This window comes from Vigna angularis, chromosome 1 (genome assembly GCF_016808095.1).
Source record: "Vigna angularis cultivar LongXiaoDou No.4 chromosome 1, ASM1680809v1, whole genome shotgun sequence".
Classification (NCBI taxonomy): Eukaryota; Viridiplantae; Streptophyta; class Magnoliopsida; order Fabales; family Fabaceae; genus Vigna; species Vigna angularis.
In genome coordinates, this window is record NC_068970.1 from 21,328,639 (window position 1) to 21,352,900 (window position 24,262).

Sequence of the window (24,262 nt, forward strand, 5' to 3'; positions counted from 1 at the left end):
TTGGAGGTGTCCTTGAGTGAGGTCTTTATAAAGATCTTTTAGACTCTCATTCTAACACACACACAACTACACTTGTGAAATTGAGTGAAGTGTGATCTAGGGTTTGTGTAACCCTTGTGCTTTTGCTTTGAGAACTTGGTGTTGGCATAGAGCGAGAACTTTCACCAGGAGTGTGATCGAGTGCTATTGTTGTTGTTGAGTTAAAGCAAGTCATCCTTTGTGAAGATTCAAAGGAGGTGGTCATCCTTCGTGAAGCATTCAGAGGAGGTGTTCATCCCTTGTGGTTTTAAGGGGAAGTGAGTATCATCTCTTAGGGTAACAAGAGAAGTGTTTCTAAACCCTTAAACTTCTCTTTTTGTATTATTGTAATAGTTTATTAGTTTTGTGATAGTGGATGGTTAATCTCTGTTTGAGATTAGCAACTGGACATAGGATCTTGGGATTTGAACCAGTATAAAATTACTTGTGCAAATCTCTCTTTTCCTACACTCTTTATTGTTGTTGATATTGTTAAGAAGTGGACTTTAAGCCTAACTCAACCCTACAAAACCGGCTTGTAAGGTGAGGTTTGCACCCACTTTATATACTATAAATTGGTCTTATCTTTAGTCGATGTGGGACTTCCAACACCTCCTTACACCGAGGTATATACATCACGAGCATGAGACTACACATTAATGGGTGGTCCGATAGTGGTCTGATAGTGGGTGGAACAACATGCCCAACAAACAACAAATATCGCTAGGATAGGCTCTAACCTGGCTCTGATACCATGTTAAGAAGTGGATTTTAAGCCTAACTCAATACCACAAAACCGGCTTGTAAGATGAGGTTTTCACCCACTTTACATACTATAAATTGGCCTTATCGCTAGTCAATGTGAGACTTCCAACATATATTATTTGTTAAGTAAATTGTTATAAAGGGAGAAGAAAAATTATTTTCAAAGCATAATAAATCAATACACCCCGTCATCTTGATATTTGTCTAAACATGTTAACCATTCTGCTATACCACTCTGACATCATGCTCTTAAATCTCCAAGTGATGTTTTATCACACACAGTGTGATAGGATATAATGTGTATGATGGGAGGAAACAAATTAAAGATTAGTTGTTAGTTGGGTTGTTAGGTTGAGTGAGACTTCCTTTATATAGCGGGGAGGTCTTCGTAGGCAGGGGATGTTTTAAAGAATTGTTGACAGGAACATTGGCATCCTGTATGAAGGGAACATTGTCCCTTGGAGGCATTCTTGTTGTTCTTGGTGCCTAGAATCAATAATACAGGATCTTTTCAATGAGTTTGGGTGTTTTGCAATGGTATCCTTGGATTCCTCTATCTAGTAACCTAACAAATTGGTTTGACCTGCCGGATCTAAATAAGGGAAAATAATGGAAAGAAGAATTAGCGTAGTAGAAAGGGCAATAGAGGAACTAAAAGAGGGTCATCAAGAACTCAAAGAGATGTTCAGAGATTTTATGAAAAACTCCAAGCGTTTAGACAATAATTTGGAGGGCAGTAAAGGGTTGGTGAATGGGGAAAGAAGGGGAAGGAAGGACGAGGATGAGGAGGTTATGGAAGAAAGAGTAAATACTTTGGAGAAAGGGGCCAGGAAACAAGGAAGAGCCATGACGGAAAAAAAAGACATTATGCAAGAAATAAGAGAAATCGTCCAAGAAAAGCAAGACATGTTGTAGGAACGAATAAATCGTGGAAGAGGCTCAAAAGGAAGTGAGAAATCTGTCATGAAAGGAAAGAAAGAGGGAAAAACAGGATAGGATGCTGAGAAAGATAGTTTGCAAAATAGCAAGAAAGGCAAGAAATTCTTTAAAGAAGGAGAGTACTTGGCTAACGATGAAGAGAACAAGGAAGATAGATCTTCACAGAGTAGTAAACCAGATAAGGATGGAACAAAATTATTGAGGCCTAGGGTTAAAACAATGGGTCATGGAGCAATCTAGCTGAGGCCCTGGTGTCCAAGGTTGCACCCACTATAGCAATTACATATCCATATCCTGAATTTCCTAATGTTATAACACCTGTAGATCTTGCTTCTATCAATGGCCACAAAGGAATTTATGGTTTTCTTCCAGAGTTGTTTTTAACTAGCCATCTTGAATTACTCACAATGGAGAAAAGTATAGATGGTAGAAAAGAAACTCCAGTAATGGAAGCAGTGCAAACAATTGCATAGCGTACTGCGACACTTGTGCTTTATGGGGATGGCCAAGTAATTCGTGAAGATCTAGAAGTAGAAATGAGAAAACGAGAGTTGTCGCGAAGATATGCTACAGAATTTGAGTCGTGCAAGAAGTCACTGTTTTTCCAAGTCTTTTGGTTTGAAGCAGTTATTATCATTAATGGAACAGAAGGAGTCATATCGACCACCACCCAAGCCTCTAGACCTGAATTGGCGGGCTGTAGCTAGTGGGTTCCCTTCTTATGATTACACATTGATGAAGATGAGCCATCAGATCATGCTTCACTGTTCCAACCTTGAGGACAAGGTTGTTATGGAGCAGTGTTTAATGATAGGATATAATGTGTATGATAGGAGGAAACAAATTAAAAATTAGTTGTTGTGGGTTGTGAGGTTGAGTGAGACTTCCTTTATATAGTGGGGGGTCTTTGTAGGCAGGGGATTTTTTGGATGCTTTAGAGAAATGTTGCCAGGATCATTGGCATCCTGTATGAAGGGAACATTGTCCCTTGGAGGCATTCTTGCTATTCTTGGTGCCTAGAATCAATAATACAGGATCTTTTCAGTGAGTTTGGGTGTTTTGCAGTGGTGTTCTTGGATTCCTCTATCTAGTAACCTAACAAAGTGTCAATAAGCAATATGTGTGCTCGTAAAAGTAGTGATTCATGGGAATAGGTTCCTCTTCCAATTTGCAAATCAATTGCTCAATGTCAATGGTTGTATACTCTTAAAATAAGACGCAATAGCAACATTGACTGCTATAAAACTCAACTGGTTGCAGGCAGATCTAAGGCCAATATTATAATGACCCTTTCTCTCCTATTTGCCAAAATGATATTTATTCGCTTTTTCTTTTCCATTGTAATTATTCTCAAATTAACAACAAAACTACATTTCTACATGGTGACTTTGATGAAGAAATCTACATAAAGCAACCTTCTACATTTATTGCTCAAGCAGAGTCATCTAATATGGGTATAGGTCCCCCTATAACCTCAAGCAGTCACCCTGTGCATATTATGGGTGTTTCTGGACTATCATCCAGAAGTTTGGAATGACCCTCAAAGACAAGTTGATCATTCCTTCTTCTATTGTCATTCTTCCTAAGAATGTATCTAACTCAATGTATATGTTGACGTCACCTAATCAAAGGTAGTGATAAGGAAGGTGTTATACAACTAAAACAATATTTTGCTCAAAAGTTCCAAACAAAAGATCTTGAATACCTGAGTGTGTATATATATATTGGAAATACTTTTACTTATTTTTGAATCATATCTTTATTTTTAGAAGATATCAAATCTCCTCTATTTATTGTATTGATTTATTTTTCTCAATATAAAAAAAAGCATCCATATTGTCTCATAAACACACGGTTTCAAATACTTTAACAAAGGAAAATAAAGATGGAAGGCATACTCAAAGAATTTGAAATATGTAGCATGGGGAATCCTCGCAATAGAATCCTTTCTCCTATTCTCAATTGTTCATTTCATAGTATCTCATCAATTTTCCATTTCTCTTTCATAGGTTCATGAGAAATCTATTAGAGAGGAATCTAACAAATTGACAAGTGGTAGCATGACACAAGAGCAGGGAGCACGAGTAGCATTCAGATGGAGGGAATATGACGGATAGGAAAGAGCTAAAATTAAAAAGTGTACTGAATCTATGCAGGTCATTTTTTATGGTTTACATCAAGGGCAGGGTATTCATCCATACTTGCTATCATCTTTCATATATTTGTTACTCAAATTAGTGCAATGCTCTACTTTTTTTGTATGTCCCAATGTGCATAACACGGTGTATCAAAAACAAGAACAATGAATTGAGAGATGTACAAGTTCTTCTTAAGCCTATATCCAGTAGATGGTTACCTTCTTTAAAAAGATTAAGCCCAATGATTATACCAAATAAATCTTTCCCCATTAGGGCACCAAACAATATCCATTTCAACTTAAACAAAATCTTTATTTTAAGTCTCCTCTGTGTGTGTCTCCAACTACAATCAATATTCCTATTACCTGTGATCCTCCTGTTGTGTCTAGTCCATCTTCAAATTCCCCACCTCCACCAACTCTTCAAATGTATAGTCAACGACAACATTCTCATGATCCACTAAATGACTCGCTTCTACTGTCCAATCCTCCATCCCCTCCGGCTCTGACAACTGAGTTTGAACTTCCCATTGCCCTTTGTAAAAGTATACGCTCTCCCCATAAAACTACTTTGAGTTACCATAGATTATCTCCATCTTTTTATACCTATCTTTCATCTATTTCTACTATGTCAATTCCAAAATCCGTATGTGATGCCTTAGCCTATCCCGATTGGCATCAAGTCATGCTTGATGAAAACGGTGCTTTTCAAAATAGTGGAACTTGGCAGTTTGTCCCATTACCTTCTAAGGAATCTATCACTAGTTCTAGGTGAGTCTTTCCTATCAAAGTTGGACCTTATGGTATTATTGATCTTCTCAAAGCTCATCTTGTCCCAAAGGTTAAACACAAATCTTTTGTTTGGATTATGGTGATACTTTTTCTTCAGTGGCAAAGATGTTTTTGTTCGTTTATTTATTATAATCATGGATGCTCTTCAACAATGGCCTTTTTACCAATTGGATGTCAAAAATGCTTTTCTTAATGGAGATTTGCAGGAAGAAACTTCTAGATTGGTGTTGTCTCCGCAAATCTTTATATGGCCTGCAACAATGTCATAGGACTTGGTTTGGAAAATTTAATAGTGTTGTTCAACAATTTGGTATGACTCACAGTGAGGCATATCCTTCAGTTTTTTACCTCACTCAAGTGTTGGGTGTATCTAATTTATATGTTGATGATATTGTTCTTATAGGTAGTGATCACCACGGCATCTCCCAAATGAAACAACACCTTTATCACCACTTTCAGACCACAAATCTTGGAAAACTCAGATATTTCTTAAGGATTGAGATAGCACAATCCAACAATGGTATTGTTATATCTCAAAGGAAGTATGCATTGGATATTTTCGAGGAAACTATGTTGATGAACTCAAAATCTATTGACACACCCATGGATCTCAATACCAAACTCCTACCTGAACAGGGGAGCCTCTCTCAATTCCTGAGAAGTACATAAGATTAGTTGAAAAATTGATCTATCTTAGTGTTACTCTGTTAGGTTCCTTTACTCAGGGAACCAAAACAGTAGCTTCTCTTCTCACTCACACACTCAACAGCAGGCAAGAAACTGTATGTATATGTATTTTATTCAATCTGTAATGTATAGAAAGAAGAGGTCCAGTCTATACCCAAAAGGAAAAATATTTGATATCCCCTCTCCCTCTATTCTGTTTCTTATTTGTACTCTCTCTCTCTACTAACAAACCAACCTCCTTTCCCGCCTTTAATTTCCTCCCCCTTTATTCCTTCTCACGTGTACCTTTAACTTCTTAACATTACACCCTGCAGCAAAACAACCTTGTCCTCAAGGTTCGAACCATGAAACTTGATCTCCTGCTCCTCTTCATCATCGTGTTATCATATGAAGGGAACCCACTGGCTACTGCCCTCTAATTAAGGTCTCGAGGCTTGGGTGGTGGCAAATCCTCCTCGAATGTCTTCCATTCTTCCTGGATTCTATTAACTTCCACCATTTCATGAATGGACTTAGCACGGGAAGATTCAAAAAATGCTTTGCTAAAGAAAACTATGGGCCTCTTGCATTGCGACAAAACCGCCCCTATTCCAGTGCCAGAAGCCTCACTCCACGTAGAAGGTTTGGCCAAAATCGGGTAGAGCCAGTACAGGGGCTGTAGTAACAGCTTCCTTGAGTTTCTGCATAGCTTCCGCTCCCATTAGGGACCACTTGAACATTCCCTTTAACAAAGCTTCCCGGGTTAAAATTTTTGCACCCTCTAGAGTTCTTGTACATTATGTTAGAAAGTTCTACTGATCAAGTCTCTTTATTATATCCCTCACTTCATCCCTTTCCGTGTCTAACTGTCCCGTGCAGCTTCCAATGCCTCCACCTCAACAATATAATCCTTTCCAGTGCTCAATATGTCAATTATGCTAACAGACTCTCGTAGTCCACTCATCATCACACCACCAACAGTATCTGGTTGCTCTTGGCAGGTTGCCCAATCAGTCACAACATAGGCAACAGGTTCTGGAACTGAATCCTGCCCAAAAAGTTTTTGGAGAACCTTTAATGCATGTTTAACATGATCACAAGAGCTCAAGCTTTGACCATCTATGGCTGCCTTACCAACCACTAAGGCAATAAGGACAGGAGCCCCAACTGTTTTCCTGACATTCCAAAACATAAAGCAGTGACCTCTACTGTTTCTCTCCTCAGTTGTTGCTCCAAAGTAGTCAACAACATCATCCCAAAATATACTAGGAAATTCCAAAGCCACTTTATTTAGAACTCCATAACCGAGATGCGGAACAGAAGAACATTTCTACTATGGCAAAGCTTGGGAGAACTGTATAGTTTCAGCCTTCAAACAACCAAGTAGAACAGTAACAAGGATAGCATCACCAAACGCTTGCTTAGGAAGATGGCAGGCCCTTTCAGGTGAATTCATTATCTCATAATAAAACAGAGAAATTTAGAGCCAGACCCAAACGAATAGGATGTGTAGGTTGTAATTCACTCTCAGCAGTGGTAGCAACTGTCTGATGTGCTTTAAGTGATTGATCTGCTACCTCATTCTTTTCATTACCAGCTTTGAATTTTGCCAAATACCAGTAATAGTCTCTTCTCATCTTATAATAAAACACCGTGGACTCTGCAATATCAGTGGATGGAATCAGATGCTCATCTAAAATTATCATAATGTCACTGCAAATATTAGACAGCTCCAACTCGACCTTGTGCCTATAATCCCTTATGCGCTTAACATTCAACTCATTCCTTTTTTACTCCTTTTTCTGCTCTATAGATGACAAGATCCTCCATGAATCTCTCCGTGACCCCACAACATTTTTGTATCCAATAGAGAACAAGTTCCTCTCTTCCACACTCAGCTCAACATCCAGTTTCGCCATCTTCTTCATGGCATCCACCATTTTGGCATACCTGTTTTGTTTCGTTTCTTCACTGCTTTCGGTGTGTGCAGTGCGCCGAATCTTGAGGTCAGGCCTTCGCTCAGTGACCACATCAGCCTCAACACCCGTTATAATGCAAGCTCCAAGATCGAAAGGGACAGAAAGTGAGGAGTGATCTAGTTTTCCCGATGCTTGCGATACCAAGATATCGAACTCCTGGATGTACTCGTCGACACTCCCCTTCTGTCGCACCACTGCCAGCTTCTCAAAAACGATGCCCCGATTTAGTTCGCCAAACCTCCGCGTCAGAGCGTCGGCGAACATCTTCCAAGTTGGATAACTATTTTTCTTCTACCAGAAGCGGAACCAATAGCTCGTGCCTCCCTTCATGCATATATGGACGACCTTCATCTTCTCCTTCTCCGTCACGCTCTAGAGGTCGAAGAATTTCTCCGCCTTTGCGATCCAGCCCATGGGATCCACACCTTCAAATGTAGCTAGTTTAACGCGCTTCATCCCACTGCATTGAACTTCTCCTCTGTCTTCTTCCAATTCATCCTCCGAGTTTTCCGACAGTCGTCGTTCCCGTTTTGCATTGACGGAATTACGACTTCCTTCGGAACTCCGATCCTTGTTCCTGGTTCATCGTCCAAGAGCGCGTCTAAACGCTTGGAGTTCGCAAGTTACTTCTCTCATCTCCGCTTTCAACTCTTCTACCGTCGACTCAATCGCAATCAGCCTTCCCTCCATTCTTCTTCTTCACACGCGCTCCGTTTGCACCTCCGATACAGATCCGACAGGTCGGACCAAAGCTGTTAGGTTCCAAAACAATAGCTTCTCTTCTCACTCACACACTCAACAACAGACAAGAAATTGTATGTATATGCATTTTATTCAATCTGTAATGTATAGAAAGAAGAAAATACAAGTAATGATCTCCCAAGGAAGCCTCCCTTCCTCCACTGGCCAAGAGGTCCAGTCTATACCCAAAAGGAAAAATATTTGATATCCCCTCTCCCTCTATTTTGTTTCTTATTTATACTCTCTCTCTCTACTAACAAACCAACCTCCTTTCCCGCCTTTAATTTCCTCCCCCTTTATTCCTTCTCACGTGTACCTTTAACTTCTTAACATACGGTTAGACAATTAAAAGTATATGTAAGAAGAAATAAAAGAGGACAAATTAAATAGCGGAAAAAGAGGTTAGTTTGTTAATGGAGAGAGAGTATAAATAATGTTGAGTTGGCTGAGGAAGGGGATATCAGATATTTTTTGCTTTTGAGTATTAGACTGGACATATTTTCCAGTGGAGGAAGGGAGGCTTCCTTGGGTGGGGATACTTACATGTATTTTCTTCTTTCAATACATTACAGTGATAATAAAATACATACATATACTGCCATATTCTGTTGTTTGAGAGTTGTGTGAGAGTAGTGTGATCTGTTTTGGTTCCCTGAGTAAAGGAACCTAACAGCTTTAGTCTGACCTGTTTTGGTTCCCTGAGTAAAGGAACCTAACAGCTTTAGTCTGACCTGCCGGATCTGCTCAAAGGGTAGAGTAGTGAGCGATAGCGGAGAAAAATGGAGGGACGAATGGTAGCAATGGAGTCGACGGTGGAAGAGTTGAAGGCGGAGGTGCGAGCAATGAATCACGAGTTCCAGCAAGCTTTTGGACGACGCTCCAGGAACCGAGATCAGGGCTCCGAAGGGAGTCGTAATTCCGTTATCGCCAAACGAGAGCGACAATCATCAGAGAGTTCGGAGGAGGAATCGGAAGACGACCAAGGCGAAATACAACGCAGTTGGATGGAGCGCGTTGAGCTACCAACTTTTGAAGGTACTGACCCCACGGGTTGGATTGCAAAAGCTGAGAAGTTCTTCGACATCCACGGGTTGCATTGCAGAAGGCTTCCTTGGGTGGGGATACTTACATGTATTTTCTTCTTTCAATACATTATAGTGATAATAAAATACATACATATACTGCCATATTTTGTTGTTTGAGAGTTGTGTGAGAGTAGTGTGATCTGTTTTGGTTCCCTGAGTAAAGGAACCTAACACATACTCATCTTGAAATCTCATTTGTAGTTAGCGTGGTAAGTCAATTTCTCAATTCCCCATGTGCAAATCATTGAAATGTAGTCATTTGTATATTAAAGTACATTAAAGGATCTCCTTTATATGGTCACACACAGTAACCATACTAAAGTTGTCAACTATTCAGATGCCGACTGAACAGGATCTCCTTCTAATAGAAGATCTACCTCCGAATATTGTGTTTCCATTGGAAATAACTTGATTTCTTGAAAGAGCAAAAAACAAAATATTGTGGCAAGATCTAGTGCAAAAGAAGAACATAGAGCTATAGTCTTAGCCAATTGTAAACTTATTTGGCTTAAACAGTTACTTAAAGAGTTGCAATTTTGAGATGCACTCAAATGATACTTATATGTGACAATCAGGAAACTTTTCATATTAGATCTAATCATTTCTTTCATAAAAAACCACCACATTGAGATTTATTATAATTTTATTCAAGAAAAAAGTGTATATACATACATCAAGACTGACTTTGTTAACTAAAGTGATCAGTTAGTAAATATTTTCACTAAGATTTTACGAAAACCTAGAATTGATTATATTTATAACAAGTTTAATACATAAAATTTATATGTGGCAGCTTAAGGGGTGTATTAGATATTGTTAAGATATTATTAATTACATAATATATTATGTTAGTTACAATATTATGTATATTTGCGCTTCAACCCATATTTCCTTTATTATTCTTTATTATAAATATATTACCCTATGTGTATTTTCTACATAAGGAGAATTAATAATATACCTAGTTTTCCGTATTTTCATAGTTAACATCCAAGGGAAAACGAAAAATTCAACAAGAAAAACTGAATTTAAGAAAGTTAAAATAGAATAAAATAAACCAATTAAAAATTTGTACCCAGAATGTCTTGCCCTACTGAAAACAATAACATCAGCACCCAGTCTCATGGTACTAGTCTTGAATCCATTGCCATCTAGCATAAAACAAGATGTTACTTACAAAGAAACAAGTAAAGTGCATCAAAACTAGCAACATTCACCCCAAAATAATGGATTAATTACATTGTTTTGGCTTTTACAATTTTGGTCTACCAACTTTTCTAAGTCAATTAAGTCTCTCAATTTTTAAAATATGTGAGTGAATAAATTTTGCGTTCAAGTTCTCCCAACTTTTCTAAGTCAATTAAGTCTCTCAATTTTTAAAATATGTGAGAATGAATAATTTTTGCGTTCAAGTTCTCTCAATTTCATAGTAACAGCTGTCACTTTTTACATGATAGTTTTCTTAGTAGTTACGCCAAGCAGTCAGTTCTAGGGGGCACCAACACCTCTGTAGAACAGCATCTCCCGCACTTTTCAAACACAACACTTGTCAAACAGGCTTGTCATGTGCTGGATACTCCTGAACTGTGTTGTAATTAGTGAATATATTTTTTAAGCTTAAATACTTTTCAACATAATTTGGACACCTCCCCAATAAGTGGTGTGGGACGACATCAATTATTGTTTAAACACTTCATAGGCACTCCTATTATGAAAACAAATATAAAAACAGTTCATACCATTTAGCTAATTGTTTTAACTATTAAAAAATATATTTTTAGTTTTCTATACCTGGGGGTCCTTTATTACATGAAAACTATATAAAGCTTACAATTTTTTATTTTTGAATGTGAATTATGCAAATCTTAATTCACAATTTATATTTTTGTTATGTTTATTTATACGTGTATATATATAGACACAAACACATACATAGAAGCAGTGTCCTCATGCCCCATATTTTGGAGACTAGCCGTGTTTTGATGTCAGTATTGGGCCATGTCTAGTGTGCATGTTAGAGTCAGTGCCTCATAGGTCAGTTGTTCTGCTGAGCAATCTAGAGTTCAATTGTTTGTTGGACTAAGCAGACAAGTGTTCAATTGTCTGTTACGCTAAGCCATCAGTTTCTATGTTGGGCAGTCAGTTTCTGCTATAGTCATTAACCCCTAATCATCAGTTAGTTACATAGATCTGTATGCTGGCCTGGTTTGTTTAGCTTCCTCGGGAAATCACTGTAATCTGTATGAATATAGATGGTTGTATCTCATTCCAATGTAATGAAAAACGTAATTTTCAGTTCTCTTAAATCTTATCTCTTTCTCTTATTTTATTTTTAGTGTCTTTAGTACAACTGTCAATATGTTATAGATTAGTTAAGTTGTGACGTTCCCAATCTGTTATTTCTTTCAAGAGCCTAAGGACCCACATCCATGGCTTCCAAAACTCCTCCACCATCACCTAGTCCTCCCCCACTTCTGTTCTGGTTACTTTCTCTCATCAAACCATAAAGAAACTTGAGGGCAAAAAATTTTCTTTCAGAGACAGCTGGTCAAACCAGATATCAAAGCTCAAGACTTCACCATTATCTTGAAGCCTAACAAATTCCACCTAAGTTACTCATTGCTAATAGATTTGATCTCACTGAAATGAATCCTAAATTCCTCCCCTAGGAGTTGCAGAATCAATTATTGATCTCTTGGTTATAATTTTCACCCTCTACCACAACTCTCTCACACGTTGGTTTACACATGCATACCAAATTTCAAAGAGATTTCATGCTCACTTTCAACATCTGTGAGAAAGTGCAACATGTGAGATTGAAGCTTTTCAACACTTCTCTTGAAGATTGATATTTTACTAAATTTTTTCCATAAAGGCTTTCATAGAGGATTGTTATGTGGTTGTTGATTCTATTTCATGTCAAGAATAGCTGCATATAATTCTTGAAGGTCTTTCTAGAGAATATGCTCCTGTAATTTCTATAGATGAGAGTAAACTAGATCATTGTAGGTTGAGAAAGTTTAAGCATTGATTCTGTTAGATATATTATCTTTATTTTATATTTATCTTTTATCTTTAGTTAGTTTGTTATTATTTCTTATTTGTATTTTGGGCTTAGCCCATATTTCTTCTATTATAAATAGAAAACCCTATGTGTGTATTTAACACAAGGGAGATTAATCCCATATATAATTTTCACTATATTCAACATGGTATCAGAGCTTAAGGTTCTTTTTTGAGGAAAAAGTTTCTGGTGCCTCTGCCACTACATCCACCGTTGTCGGCGGCGGCGCCATCTACTGCCGCCGGCGATGCCATCGTCTACCGCTGTCACTACCAAAGTTCTAGTTTTGACTGATGATCACATGGTTTTCATCGTCTCGACCAAGCGACTACCATGCCTTTAACGACGCCTTCATCGGAGTTCCTTTTAAAGTTATGGATTTGCTCCCTTTTTCGTCGTGCATTGTGGCATGTTTGGTAGTTGTTTAGAGCATCGAGGTTGCTCTTTTTCCTTTTTCAGGCGTCTTGATTGGAGAATTTTGGATTTTTTATGGTTTCTCTCTCTTATTCATCCATGGCTTCTTCCGCTGGTGTCTCTTCTGACCTCGTTTTTTGTCACCATTGTGTTTGACCCGTCTATATATGCTTTTTTTCCCATGGAAAAGATGGTTCTTGTTAGTTTATTTATAGCCATGGTGGCTCTTCAACAATTACATATTTATCCACTGGTGGCATTCTTCAACGGTGATTTGCAAGAAGAGATTTACATGGAGCAACCTCCCAGATTTGTTGCTCAGGGGGAGTCTTTTGGGTTGGTATTTCGTCTTCTATATCGTCTTGCAAATCATTAGCAATTTGGTGTCACTCGAGTGCAGAAGCAGATATTTTCACTAAGTATTGATGAATTATATTAGTAACAAGCTTGGTACATAACTATGTACTAGCTTGAGGGGGAGTGTTAGATATATTATCTTTATTTTATATTTATCTTTTATCTTTAGTTAGTTTGTTATTATTTCTTATTTGTATTTTGGGCTTAGCCCATATTTCTTCTATTATAAATAGAGAACCCTATGTGTGTATTTAACACAAGGGAGATTAATCCCATATATAATTTTCACTATATTCAACAAATTCTTACCCAAGAATTGCAAAAGAACAAGTCCTTAGAAAAAACTGTCAAATTAATGTCAATGAAGCCACTACTCAATCTTTTTGCCAATCACAAGGTGAATCTGTACATCAAGCTTATTGACCATAGATGTTCTTGCAATCACTATGACTCTAGATGTTCTCAAAGAACATAGTGGTTGTTATGGCCTTCAACACAAACATGATGATCAGTCATCTATTTAATGTTAATGTGCTTCAATTTTGGGCACACTGCCACCACTATTTATGATCTACCAGCCAATTCTCCCACATCCCAACTATTGTCAACTCTAACAATACTCTTTGTTGTTAGTTGGTGCACAACTATGTGAGTTATAAATACAATTGTGTGAGTTGCAAGCATGAGTGGTGTGAGTTGTATTTGTGAGGTGTTTTCCACTTTGATATTAGTTGTCCTCCACCTTTGTATTCTTTGTATTCCTATAAATAAGAGATGAAGGTTATGGGTGTTTCCAAGCCCTCTAAAACATACATTCTTCTCTTTTCTTATTTCAAGTTGGTATCAAAGCTTCCGATCTTGGGAGCCCTACATCCATATTTTTTTTGGGTTGCCTAAAGTGCACCCATTTCCTCCAAAATATTGGGTTTTTCTAAAGGGCACCCGACTTGTGGTTCTTGCACCCCACCGAAGCCTTCACTGGACTTTTGTCGGGTCTTCATCGAAGCTCACCAGACCTTCACCAGAGCCTTGTCGAACCCTTAGCGGACCTCCACCATACCTTCGCCGCAGCTGTCATCACATTTTTAGCTATTTTTAGTAAAATGGCATTGCCAAGAGAAAAAATAAAGATCATCTTGAGGTAAAATGGGCACTTTCTTTCTAAATGCATGTCCCTAAATCTTGTTGAGGCGAGGTTGTCCTCACTATTGCCTATCTAGTCTTCATAGTTGGGTGTTTAAATGTGTTGTGTATGTCCATATTCATAGTCAATTCCATGGAAAGTTAGATCCTAGAGTTGTTAAATGCATATTCGTTGGTTATGCATCTAATAAAAAGGGATATTGTTGTTACCATTCTCCAAGTCGAAAGTTTTTTACCTGCATGGATGTTACTTTTGATGAAGCTAAATCTTTTTACACGGGTCCTCAGCTTCAGGAGGAGAGTTCTTTTGAAGTTGGGGCTTTTGAATCTCGAGTCATCTTTTGTATGTGTCATACAAGAACCATCTTATTTCGATATTACTCTTGGTACTCCTAATATTTCTCCATAAACATCTCCTATGGATGTCTCTAAAGTTGCTCCTAACAATCCCGAGTCAGGTCAACTATAGAAACTAGTCGTCCAAAAAGATTTTTCCATATACAATACCAGAGGCGACAAAAGCAACCTAACTTGATCCAACAACAGCTCCAATCATCTGAGCCAAGGGTAAGTACTCCTACTGATGCCATTGAACCTTTGGAAATTTCTTTGAATGGTAATTGTGAACATGACCTTGATGACCTGCCCATTGCCTTGAGAAAAGGAACTCAGTCTTGTGCAAGTATCCTATTTCTCATTTTGTGACCATTAAACACCTTTCTATGCAACACCAGAGTTTTCTCTCTACCATTGATGCAATTGGAGTTCCAACATCAGTTCAAGCACTGAAGGATGAGAATTGGATGCAAGACATGAATGAAGAGATGAGTGCCTTAGAAAGGAACCAGACATGGGAAATTGTTGACAAGCACTAAATAAAAAACTAGTATGACTAAGGTTTAGAGAGGGAAATTTTGAGTTTTTATTTTATTTTATTTTGGGTATAATATTATGTTTTGCTTTGGGAGTTATGGGCCCAAATAGGTGTAAACCATCTAAATGGTTCAATTTATAAAAGTTCTTGGAAAATGAGAATCTTAGGGATTTAAATGAAAGAAAATTGCCAAAGGGATATAAAATTTGCTTAGTTTGAGTCCCTATTTAAATATTTCCATCGTCATTGTTCTCTCCCTAGAAATATAACATAGTGCATGTATCAACAAAAAAAATTAAACAGAAAACAAATTGAACACCATTTGAAAAGGATATAAATGTATATGCAAATATTAACATTAGTAGAGTTCTTTAAGTCAGGTGCAGAAAAAGTTAAAGAAATGAATAAAATAATTTCAATTACATTGTCCTATTGTTGTCTTTGACTTCTTTGATGAATAACCCAAGCTCATGCATTTTCGAATTGAGCTAGGGTCCATTCCACCACCATCATCTGCATAGGAAACAAGTGCTCGATTAAAACTTTGTTGACAATAACTAACATCAAACCAAAAAAATTACTATCGACACAGTAAGAAAATGTATGTTTGGAATTGGATAGCATACCTAGGAAACATAATGCAGGTGAATTATCCTTCTTGACACCAAACTTGTCAATCTTTACAAAAGTTGCACCATTTTGAATCTTAAAGTACAGAGAAAAATTTAGTACTCACTAATACTCATGTTCTATAACAACAATTCCCAAATAGCTTATTAGTAGACTTGAGATTGAAAAGAAATAATTCTTGAGGGCTTGATTGATCCCTCTCATAATCTTCTATTTATAAAAATAAATTGATACAAGAGTACATGAAAATTAGGGTAACCTTAGACACAATATAATCATGATAAATAGGGTAACCTAGACAATATAATCATGATAAATAGGGTAACCTAGACACAATATAATCATGATAAATAGGATAATCCTAGACACAATATAATCATGATAAATAGGGTAACCCTAGACATAGTATAATAATGATAAATAGATAAATATTCTAACACTCCCCCTCAAGCTAGAGCATACAGATTGTATGTGCCAAGCTTGGAATAAATAAACTCAATCCAACAAAATCAACTTGTCTAAAATGTCGAGACAATAGACGTGGTAACTTTGGCTTCGAACAAGATGCACATATGTTTCAGATCATCAAGAGAGAATGTCTATAAACCAAATTGGACTCACAAACCAGCATAACCAAAGAGACTCCTCATATGGAGAATAATATTGGACAACCACGGAACTTCATCTAGCACCATGAACCTTCAAGTAGGATGACTTTGACAAAGTTGATTTCCATCAAAAGTGAATGATGAGTGGTAGACAACGACAAACTGCAGAAACTGGATTGCCATCAAGTAAGGGTGGGACCTGCATGGCTAAAAGCGACAAAAATGCAGGGACTGCTATCTCTGACTAGTTGGGGCCTGCAGTGGCCGAAAGCGACAAAACTGCAGGAAGTGCCATCTTTGACTAATTGGGGTCTGTAGTGGCTGAAAGCAGGGACTGTCATCTCTGACTAGTTGGGGCCTCTGACTAGTGGCTGGTAACATATTGTAGTGGTTGGAAACATACTCCCCCTCACGACAAACGACAGAAATGACGACGCCATCGATGACAAATCGTGAAGGTGGAAGATCATAATAGTCTTCGTTATTCATCAAAGCATACAAAAACATATCTGACAAGGGACTGGTGAAATTGTTTGACTAAGATTCTCAATCTTGCCAGAAATAGACTCCCTTCATGCCATGAGGAACCTTCAAAATATGACTTTAGTGTTGAAATTCCTTGGTGTTAACCAACTAATAGCACTGACTCTCATTGGAGACTTGTAAATAAATGACACAAGCCATCAGGAACATCGCAACTGCTACAATACGCAAAACTACACAAATATTATGAAAGGAGGCTAAGGAACAATGCTGAAACAGAGGTATAATGCTGAAATAGAGTTTTTTTTTATTAGGTCGAGCAAGACGAACAAAAGTGACACGGTGTGATTCCGACACCGGAAAGGTTGCGTGTGACAAACAAGCGCCGGAAGCTTATCGGAGAGAAGTTGTGCGTGACAAGATGAGAATGAGGCAACAACTAGGGATGGGTTGTGCTCCTCAGGCGCACAAAACCCCTAACTTCACCAGAGAAAATGTGACGACGACGGAGGCGAACGTCGGCATATGTGGCGCGCGTGGCGACGCGTCGGACTAAACTGTGGCAGCAGATGGCAACAAACGACAATAGACAGTGGTCGGCAGCGGACAGCGGCGAACGGTAGTCGGCAGCAGACAACAACGGACTGCTCCTCAGACGCACAAAACCCCTAACATCACCAGAGAAAATGTGACGACGACGGAGGCGAACGTCGGCATATGTGGCGCGCGTGGCGACGCGTCGGACTAAACTGTGGCAGCAGATGGCAACAAACGACAATAGACAGTGGTCGGCAGCGGACAGCGGCGAACGGTAGTCGGCAGCAGACAACAACGGACGATGGTCGGCAGCGGACAACTACAGGTGGGAAACGGACAGCGGCGGACAGTGACAAACGGCGTCGGGAACAAAAGTTGATGGTGACAAACATCTGTGGACAGCTCCTCACGGTGGCGGGCAAAACAGTGCTAGATGGACAACAACAAATGGCACCAGACAACGACAAACAACGCTGAACAACGACAAACAGTGCTTGACAGTTGCGGACAACAACTAAGGTTTAGAGACTAGACAGAAATTAGGACGGGACTGCTCATTGAGGTATTTCAGAAAGATGAAATTTTTAAGGCCGCCGGTGACAACAAAGACAGCGTAAGAAGAGACTCAGACAACCTGGCTCTGATACCAACTTGAGACCGAAAAGAAATAATTCTTAACGGCTTGATTGATCCCTCTCATAATCTTCTATTTATAAAAATAAATTGATACAAGAGTACATGAAAATTAGGGTAACCTTAAACACAATATAATCATGATAAATAGGGTAACCTAGACACAATATAATCATGATAAATAGGGTAACCTAGACACAATATAATCATGATAAATAGGATAATCCTATACACAATATAATCATGATAAATAGGGTAACCCTAGACATAATATAATAATGATAAATAGATAAATATTCTAACAAGTAGTTCCTCATAGACAGGAGTTTTTAGGAGGAAAGTTTTGCAAGCATGCAAGTGATTTTCCAGTTCCACAGCCAAACAAATATGACTAATATTTGTTAATTCAAATTCAAAATATGTGTGATCCTTTTAAACCTAATACATAGGTTACATGTAAACTAAAATGTTTTCATTTGAGAAATAGTGATCCAAGACAGTGACTCGAGGCACTACAGGCAGTCTAAGAGAATAGGATAGTAGGACCAGAAAGGAGAAGGTAGAAACCTACTCATAGGATTACCTAAAAATTCATACTCCAAATATTTCTTCTTCCAAGGAGGCTATTCAACTAACCCTGGGCATCAATGGATTTCCCAAGGAGGAATTGTCACCCAGCATGAATACTAGTCAAAGGGGTTTCAAACCAATGCACATGGAAAATAAAATTTTTTATCCCCATCAACCAGGTGAGCCAACCCTTGTCAGTAGACCAACTTTGAAATGCTATAATATAAACTCGATCAAAAGTGAATTTAAACCATAGTAGCTTATCATAAAGCTAAAAGTCCTCAACAATATTTTTGTCACGCTGACTAACTGATTATCTTACTACCTAAAGAGTAAAATACTTTTTACTAGAATCATACCTCATCCACAGCATTATCCACTAGCTCAGCAATTGCTGCCAATTAAGAAAGGCATATATTATGAATAAACAAGCAATCCATCATATATGAAAAATATTTAAAGCAATAAGTCTTCATTCAACATTTAAAAGAAACATTTAGCCATTCCAAACACTATCCTTGCTATCCAAAATTATCTTAGAAACATATCAGTTTTATTCTAAATAAAACCATCGTAAGTTGTAGAAACAAAAACAGACAGCAATTTGAAAAGGCAACTCAATAAGAAACAAGTCTTTAAACATATCGGATCCACACAAAGACAGTCTACAAATGTTTTCTATTTGCCCAGTTAACGCTTCATAAAGCCTGAGAGCATAAGTTGCATCAGGCTCTAGCTTTGTCAAACAACCAAATTCACAAATGGTAGAAACTTGCAGCAGTTGCATGAAAGATCCAATCAGTGCCACTATATTCCAACCTCATTGAACCTATAATTTGCTTCACGTATCCAAAACCAACACCCTAAGATACATCGCATATTCACATTAGTATCTGAAAAAAAAAATCTGTCCGCTACAACTACATGTGAGACATAGAAACGCATATATTGTAGAAACATAGAGGCATTGTCCCTTGATGGACCAAAAAGGGAAATTGCCGCTCTTCACAGTTGATTTCAAGAAAATTTGAGACTGGTATGATTCCTACATGTAGTGTCGACAATCACAATAGGAAATTATTAATGATGATAATAATGTATAAATTTTTATTTTTAGTATGTTAATTTAGATTTTCAAATTGCAATTTTATATGAATTAAGTTTTATGAATTTTATACCTATCTAGACAAGTTTCTTACACATGCTGTATCCTATATCTTCATAATACATATTGTTGTATCAGACATATCATATCTGCACATCATAGATTCCAACTAAACAAAACTACAAAAGCGACAAAATGCATCTTGGGAAACAGACAATTACATTCCAAACCACGAAAAAAAGTAGTATCTTAGCAAGAACATTACCTAGCCACTCAATAGAAGTAAATTTTACACACAAACCAAGCCAAAAAAGTAACACTTTTGGAGTGCAGTTATAAAAAATTGCACTATAAATTGGAGGTATTTTGCATATCAAATTTGATGCGTGGAACAATTTGAATAAAGTAATTTGCTTTAATACATTTACTTGGAATATGTACGAGAGTTAAACTAATAATAAATATCAAAATTATTAAAACTAAAATCAAACCAAATCTATACAAACAATTTGAACCAAAAGGATTTCAAAAATAAATTAATTCTTATCTTAATTTTTCAAACAACGAATTTATTCTAAAATCAAACCAACTCCCAAAATTTGTTCAAATACAAGAGAGGCAAAGAAAGCACACCTCCAAAAGCCCATTTATGGGAAGTCGCATTAGAATGCAGAAACTTTGGGTGCACCCGGGCATGCTCTAAGTGACCTGAAATTGGAGGGTAACAGTTAAGGGTATGCCTGAATGGCAGGCTTTAGAGGATAAAGAGAAATAAGGGTTAACTTTTGAACCTGAATCAATAACTTAATAGTAAAGTCTTCACTCATCACAATATTACGAAGGAATGAGATGACCCTTAACGTATGGCAACGTTTTCTTTTTAAGTTGTTTTTATTGTTATGGTCCTTCTACAGTTATATCATCAAGCGTGGATGTTTTAATTCAGTTATGAACACTCAACAGAAATCCGGATATTAGTCTCTTCCACATCTCTCTCTATTTGACTCTTCACAACTTATACAGGTAAACAATTCTCAAAATGAAAGAAATAAAACAAAAACCCTGGTTTTAAAAAATGATCAAGGACCGCAATTTCAAGGTTCATGGAGTGTCCGCGACTGCAATTGTGGCACATCCGCTGCATTTGTCTGAAATTTTCCACAATAATTGCGACAAAATCACGATCATGGTCACAGTTTAAAACCTTGTACGAAAGGTTAGCATGTAACTATCCGACCATCAATCATTCAATTTTTAAAATATCATACACACACATGTAACTCTATCAACCCTTTCTCTCCATACACCTTCGTCAAAATATAACCTAAGAGAACGGTGTGAGTAATGAAATTAATTTTGGAGGAATTAAAAGAATTAAAATGACAAAGGGCAATGTACAAAACCTTGAAAGGGAGCGGGCTTCGAAGAGGGACCAACAGCGTAATCCCCGGCTTTCCAGAAACTTCTGAACCGGCCGTCAGAGACAGAAAGAGTGGAACTCGAGACAGGGGTTTCTTGCTGCACAAGCTCGACTTGAGACGATGGAATCATCTGCGATAACTTATCTTTGATGACGGAAGCTACGGTGACGCCGCCGTCGCCGTCGCTATCATTGTCGACGACGGGGGCGTCATTTTTCTCAGTTTTGGGAACCAAGGACATGGAGGAATCGATAACACTCGGAAACGAACTGTTGTGCCTGGGTTATCGATAGTGAAAATACGTGTTTTTCTCAAGGGAGAAATACGTTTAAAGAAAATGAATTAAGATAAACAGTAAAGCATCCCATACATATACATCGACAACTATATTTTAACAACATTTCGATAACGCCAAGTGTAAATGCCCCATTCGTCCCTTTGTAATAAAATTAAAATATAAAATTCATCCGTTTGGAATAAAATTAAAATATGAAAATGTGACGTGAAAAAAGTCATAGGTTAAGAGATTACTCATTCCAAAATTACCTCTCATTGTATTTGATCTCTCCATTCTCTCATATTCTTCAATTTTTGTTCTCTTTATTCATTTTGGTTCTCTCTCCTCATTTTAGTTCTCCCTTCATTTTTGTCCTCAAACTTTTGGTGAAGCTTGTGATTTGTAAGGGACGAACCCAAAGCTTCAATGTTTGGTGAAGGTCCTTATTTGCATAGGACGAACCCAAAGTTCGCTTTCCTTAGTTTGGTCCTCTATTTCATTCACTCTCGTGTTCCTTGTGCGCAATGGCATTCTCTGGTGACCATGATGGTTCGAGTAAGGTAGATGGGTTTATCCATTTTCTTCATTGCGTTTTGGGTTTGGCATTGGGTTTTCGCTGTTGTGTTTAATTTTTTTTGTTTTCATTTTTGGGATCTGATCTTTTATTCTCTTTGATGCAGTTGTGTGTTCGTCATTCTTTTTCAAGAAAGTATGTTTGTGCTTTGAAGAGAAGAGTAAAAGGAGAAATGTACAAAGTACGCCTCGTGCAGAATCCGACATGAACACTGCCTTTGTAAGCCTGAGAGGCATGTACAGCAACCAACCCTGTGTGCAGAGGTTTATGAGAGTCGGATCGCGAAAGCATTACAAGAGCAAGGCGCTTAGAACCCAATACACAGCAAATAGAGCAAAACACGAGTGATCTTTGTATTGAATCCTTATAGAAATGAATACAAAATTGTACATAGATGAACAAACAAGTTTATTGTACCCGATTTTCTTAATGAAATAAAAGATGAAACTTTACATCAGTTGGTTATTGTTAATGTTAATTCAAGTTTTAATGTCTTTGTTATTGTCATTGTCAAATGTGTTGTTGTTTTCAATGTGAATAAACAAAGTGGCCAATGTGATTGAGTATCATCCATGAATAATGATCTCACCAATTTTCATTGCATCTATGGCATGCGAAGCCTATTTTGTCTCTTGTAATCGATTACAATGAGCCTGTGAACGATTACACGAACAAAATTGTTGTTTTGTACAAAAACCCTTGTTGCAGGAGCCAACTGTGGGCACACAGGTAGCCAAAGACATTTTATGTTATTTTTTCATATTTATTGGGCAGTCCATGGTGAAGGAAATACCCAATGTTGGTGTCAAGACCAAGTTGGTTCAACTCCTGAAACAAGTGCATGTCATTTTGTGCCTTGTAATCGATTACAAGGACCTTATAAATGATTACACAAACAAAAATCTAGTTTTGTACAAAAACTTGTACGGCATGAGCCAACTATGGGCACATAAATAGCCAAAAGACAATTTGAATGAGATAACATGTTGTCAACTTAGACCTTTGCTGGCTATTTTAATGATAAATTTTTCTCCTGACCTCCAAATGATGCAATTCTTTTTTTATTAGAAACTAGTCTCAAAAATCTTTCCAATGACTACTAATTTGTAATTTTTGGATATCTGAGTAGGTACAGTTTATTCTTTAAAGTTAATGTTTTTTATATTCCTGCCAACACTGACCTTTGCTAGTTATTTTGCTCTTAAGTTTCTTCACCGAACTCCAAATGAGTTGATTCTTGTTTTGTTGGAATCTAGACTCAAAGAGCTTTCAAATGACTACCAACCCATAATTTTTAGACACTATACTAGATGCAGTTAATTTCCCAAAAACAACTTTTCTAAACTTCCTAAATGAGTTTACTTTCAAGTTATTGTTTCACGTTTCTTATTTTAGATGAGAAAATTACAAGTTAGTAGTCATTGGAAATCTTTTTGAGTCTATTTTCTAATAAAAAAAAGAAATCAACTCATTTAGAGTTCGGTGGAAAAAGTTAAATGCAAAACAACCAACAAAGGTCAGAGGTGGTAGGAATATATTAAATGTTAACTTTAAGGAATTAACTGTACCTACTCAGATGATGTCCAAAAATTACAAATTAGTAGTCATTGGAAAAAATTTTGAGTATATTTTCTAATAAAAAAGAATCACATCATTTGGAGGTCTGTGGGAAAATTTATGATTAAAATAGTTAGCAAAGGTTTCTGAACCAAGGTAGGTGAAGTCTATGACCATTTTTGCCCAATTTATGCCTTGGTAATCAATTGTAGGCCATTTTGGCCATTGTAATTGATTACAAGGACCCTGTAAATGATTACACGAACAAAATTCTAGTTTTGTACAAAAATTTGTGTTGTAGGAGCCAACTGTGACACCCGGGCACGGAGACGAGGGCGGGGAGTGACGCCGGTGCAAGAAGCATGGTGCAGGGGGCACAGACAATGAGCGGCTCCTGGCAGCTTCGGGTGGAAGGGGTACATGGACGAATCGGACATACACCGGAATGAGAGGGATCTGGAGACTGTGTAGGTATGGGACTATACAGTTGAAGGATAGCTTAAAGGAATTGATTTGACTACTCATATCACCAAAAATGCATTTGCTTTTCGGTAGCCTGACTCATAAGAACTCCATAGTTAAGCGTGCTTAGCTTGGAGTAATTCTGGGATGGGTGACCTTCCCAGCCTGGTGGTGATTTGTGGGGGCAGTCAATGGTCCCTGTGAGTTGCCGGGACGTTACACCAACTGTGGGCACACAAGTAACCAAAGATATTTTATGAAATGTTTTCATATTTCTTGAATAGACTATCTTTTTTTATGCACCAACACTTAGGCCTATCAAGGTCGCTTACATAATCAATTTTTGTACCAAGCACCCATAACCAAATAAAGGTTTCTATATATGTGGTCAAACAACACTAGTAGAAAATGTATGATACTAGATTAAAATA

At 37.6% G+C, this 24,262-nt stretch overlaps 1 protein-coding gene and 1 pseudogene across 2 annotated transcripts in view; both read right to left on the reverse strand.

Moving 5' to 3' along the window:
- The window catches only part of LOC108343050 (protein MICRORCHIDIA 1), a 58,713-nt gene extending 37,413 nt beyond the window's left edge, over window positions 1-21,300 (reverse strand). For both annotated transcript variants that reach the window (XM_017581095.2, XM_017581086.2), the window contains exons 1-6: window positions 20,944-21,300; window positions 20,174-20,248; window positions 18,795-18,829; window positions 15,601-15,679; window positions 15,398-15,487; window positions 10,198-10,273 (exon numbers count right to left, since the gene is read on the reverse strand). In XM_017581095.2, coding sequence (XP_017436584.1) covers window positions 10,198-10,273; window positions 15,398-15,487; window positions 15,601-15,679; window positions 18,795-18,829; window positions 20,174-20,248; window positions 20,944-21,202 — 614 coding nt within the window. In that variant the 5' untranslated portion in view covers window positions 21,203-21,300. The remainder of the gene's footprint in view (window positions 1-10,197; window positions 10,274-15,397; window positions 15,488-15,600; window positions 15,680-18,794; window positions 18,830-20,173; window positions 20,249-20,943) is intronic.
- On the reverse strand, window positions 6,688-7,835 carry LOC128196114 (14-3-3-like protein D; annotated as a pseudogene).
- Window positions 21,301-24,262: the final 2,962 nt, after the last annotated feature.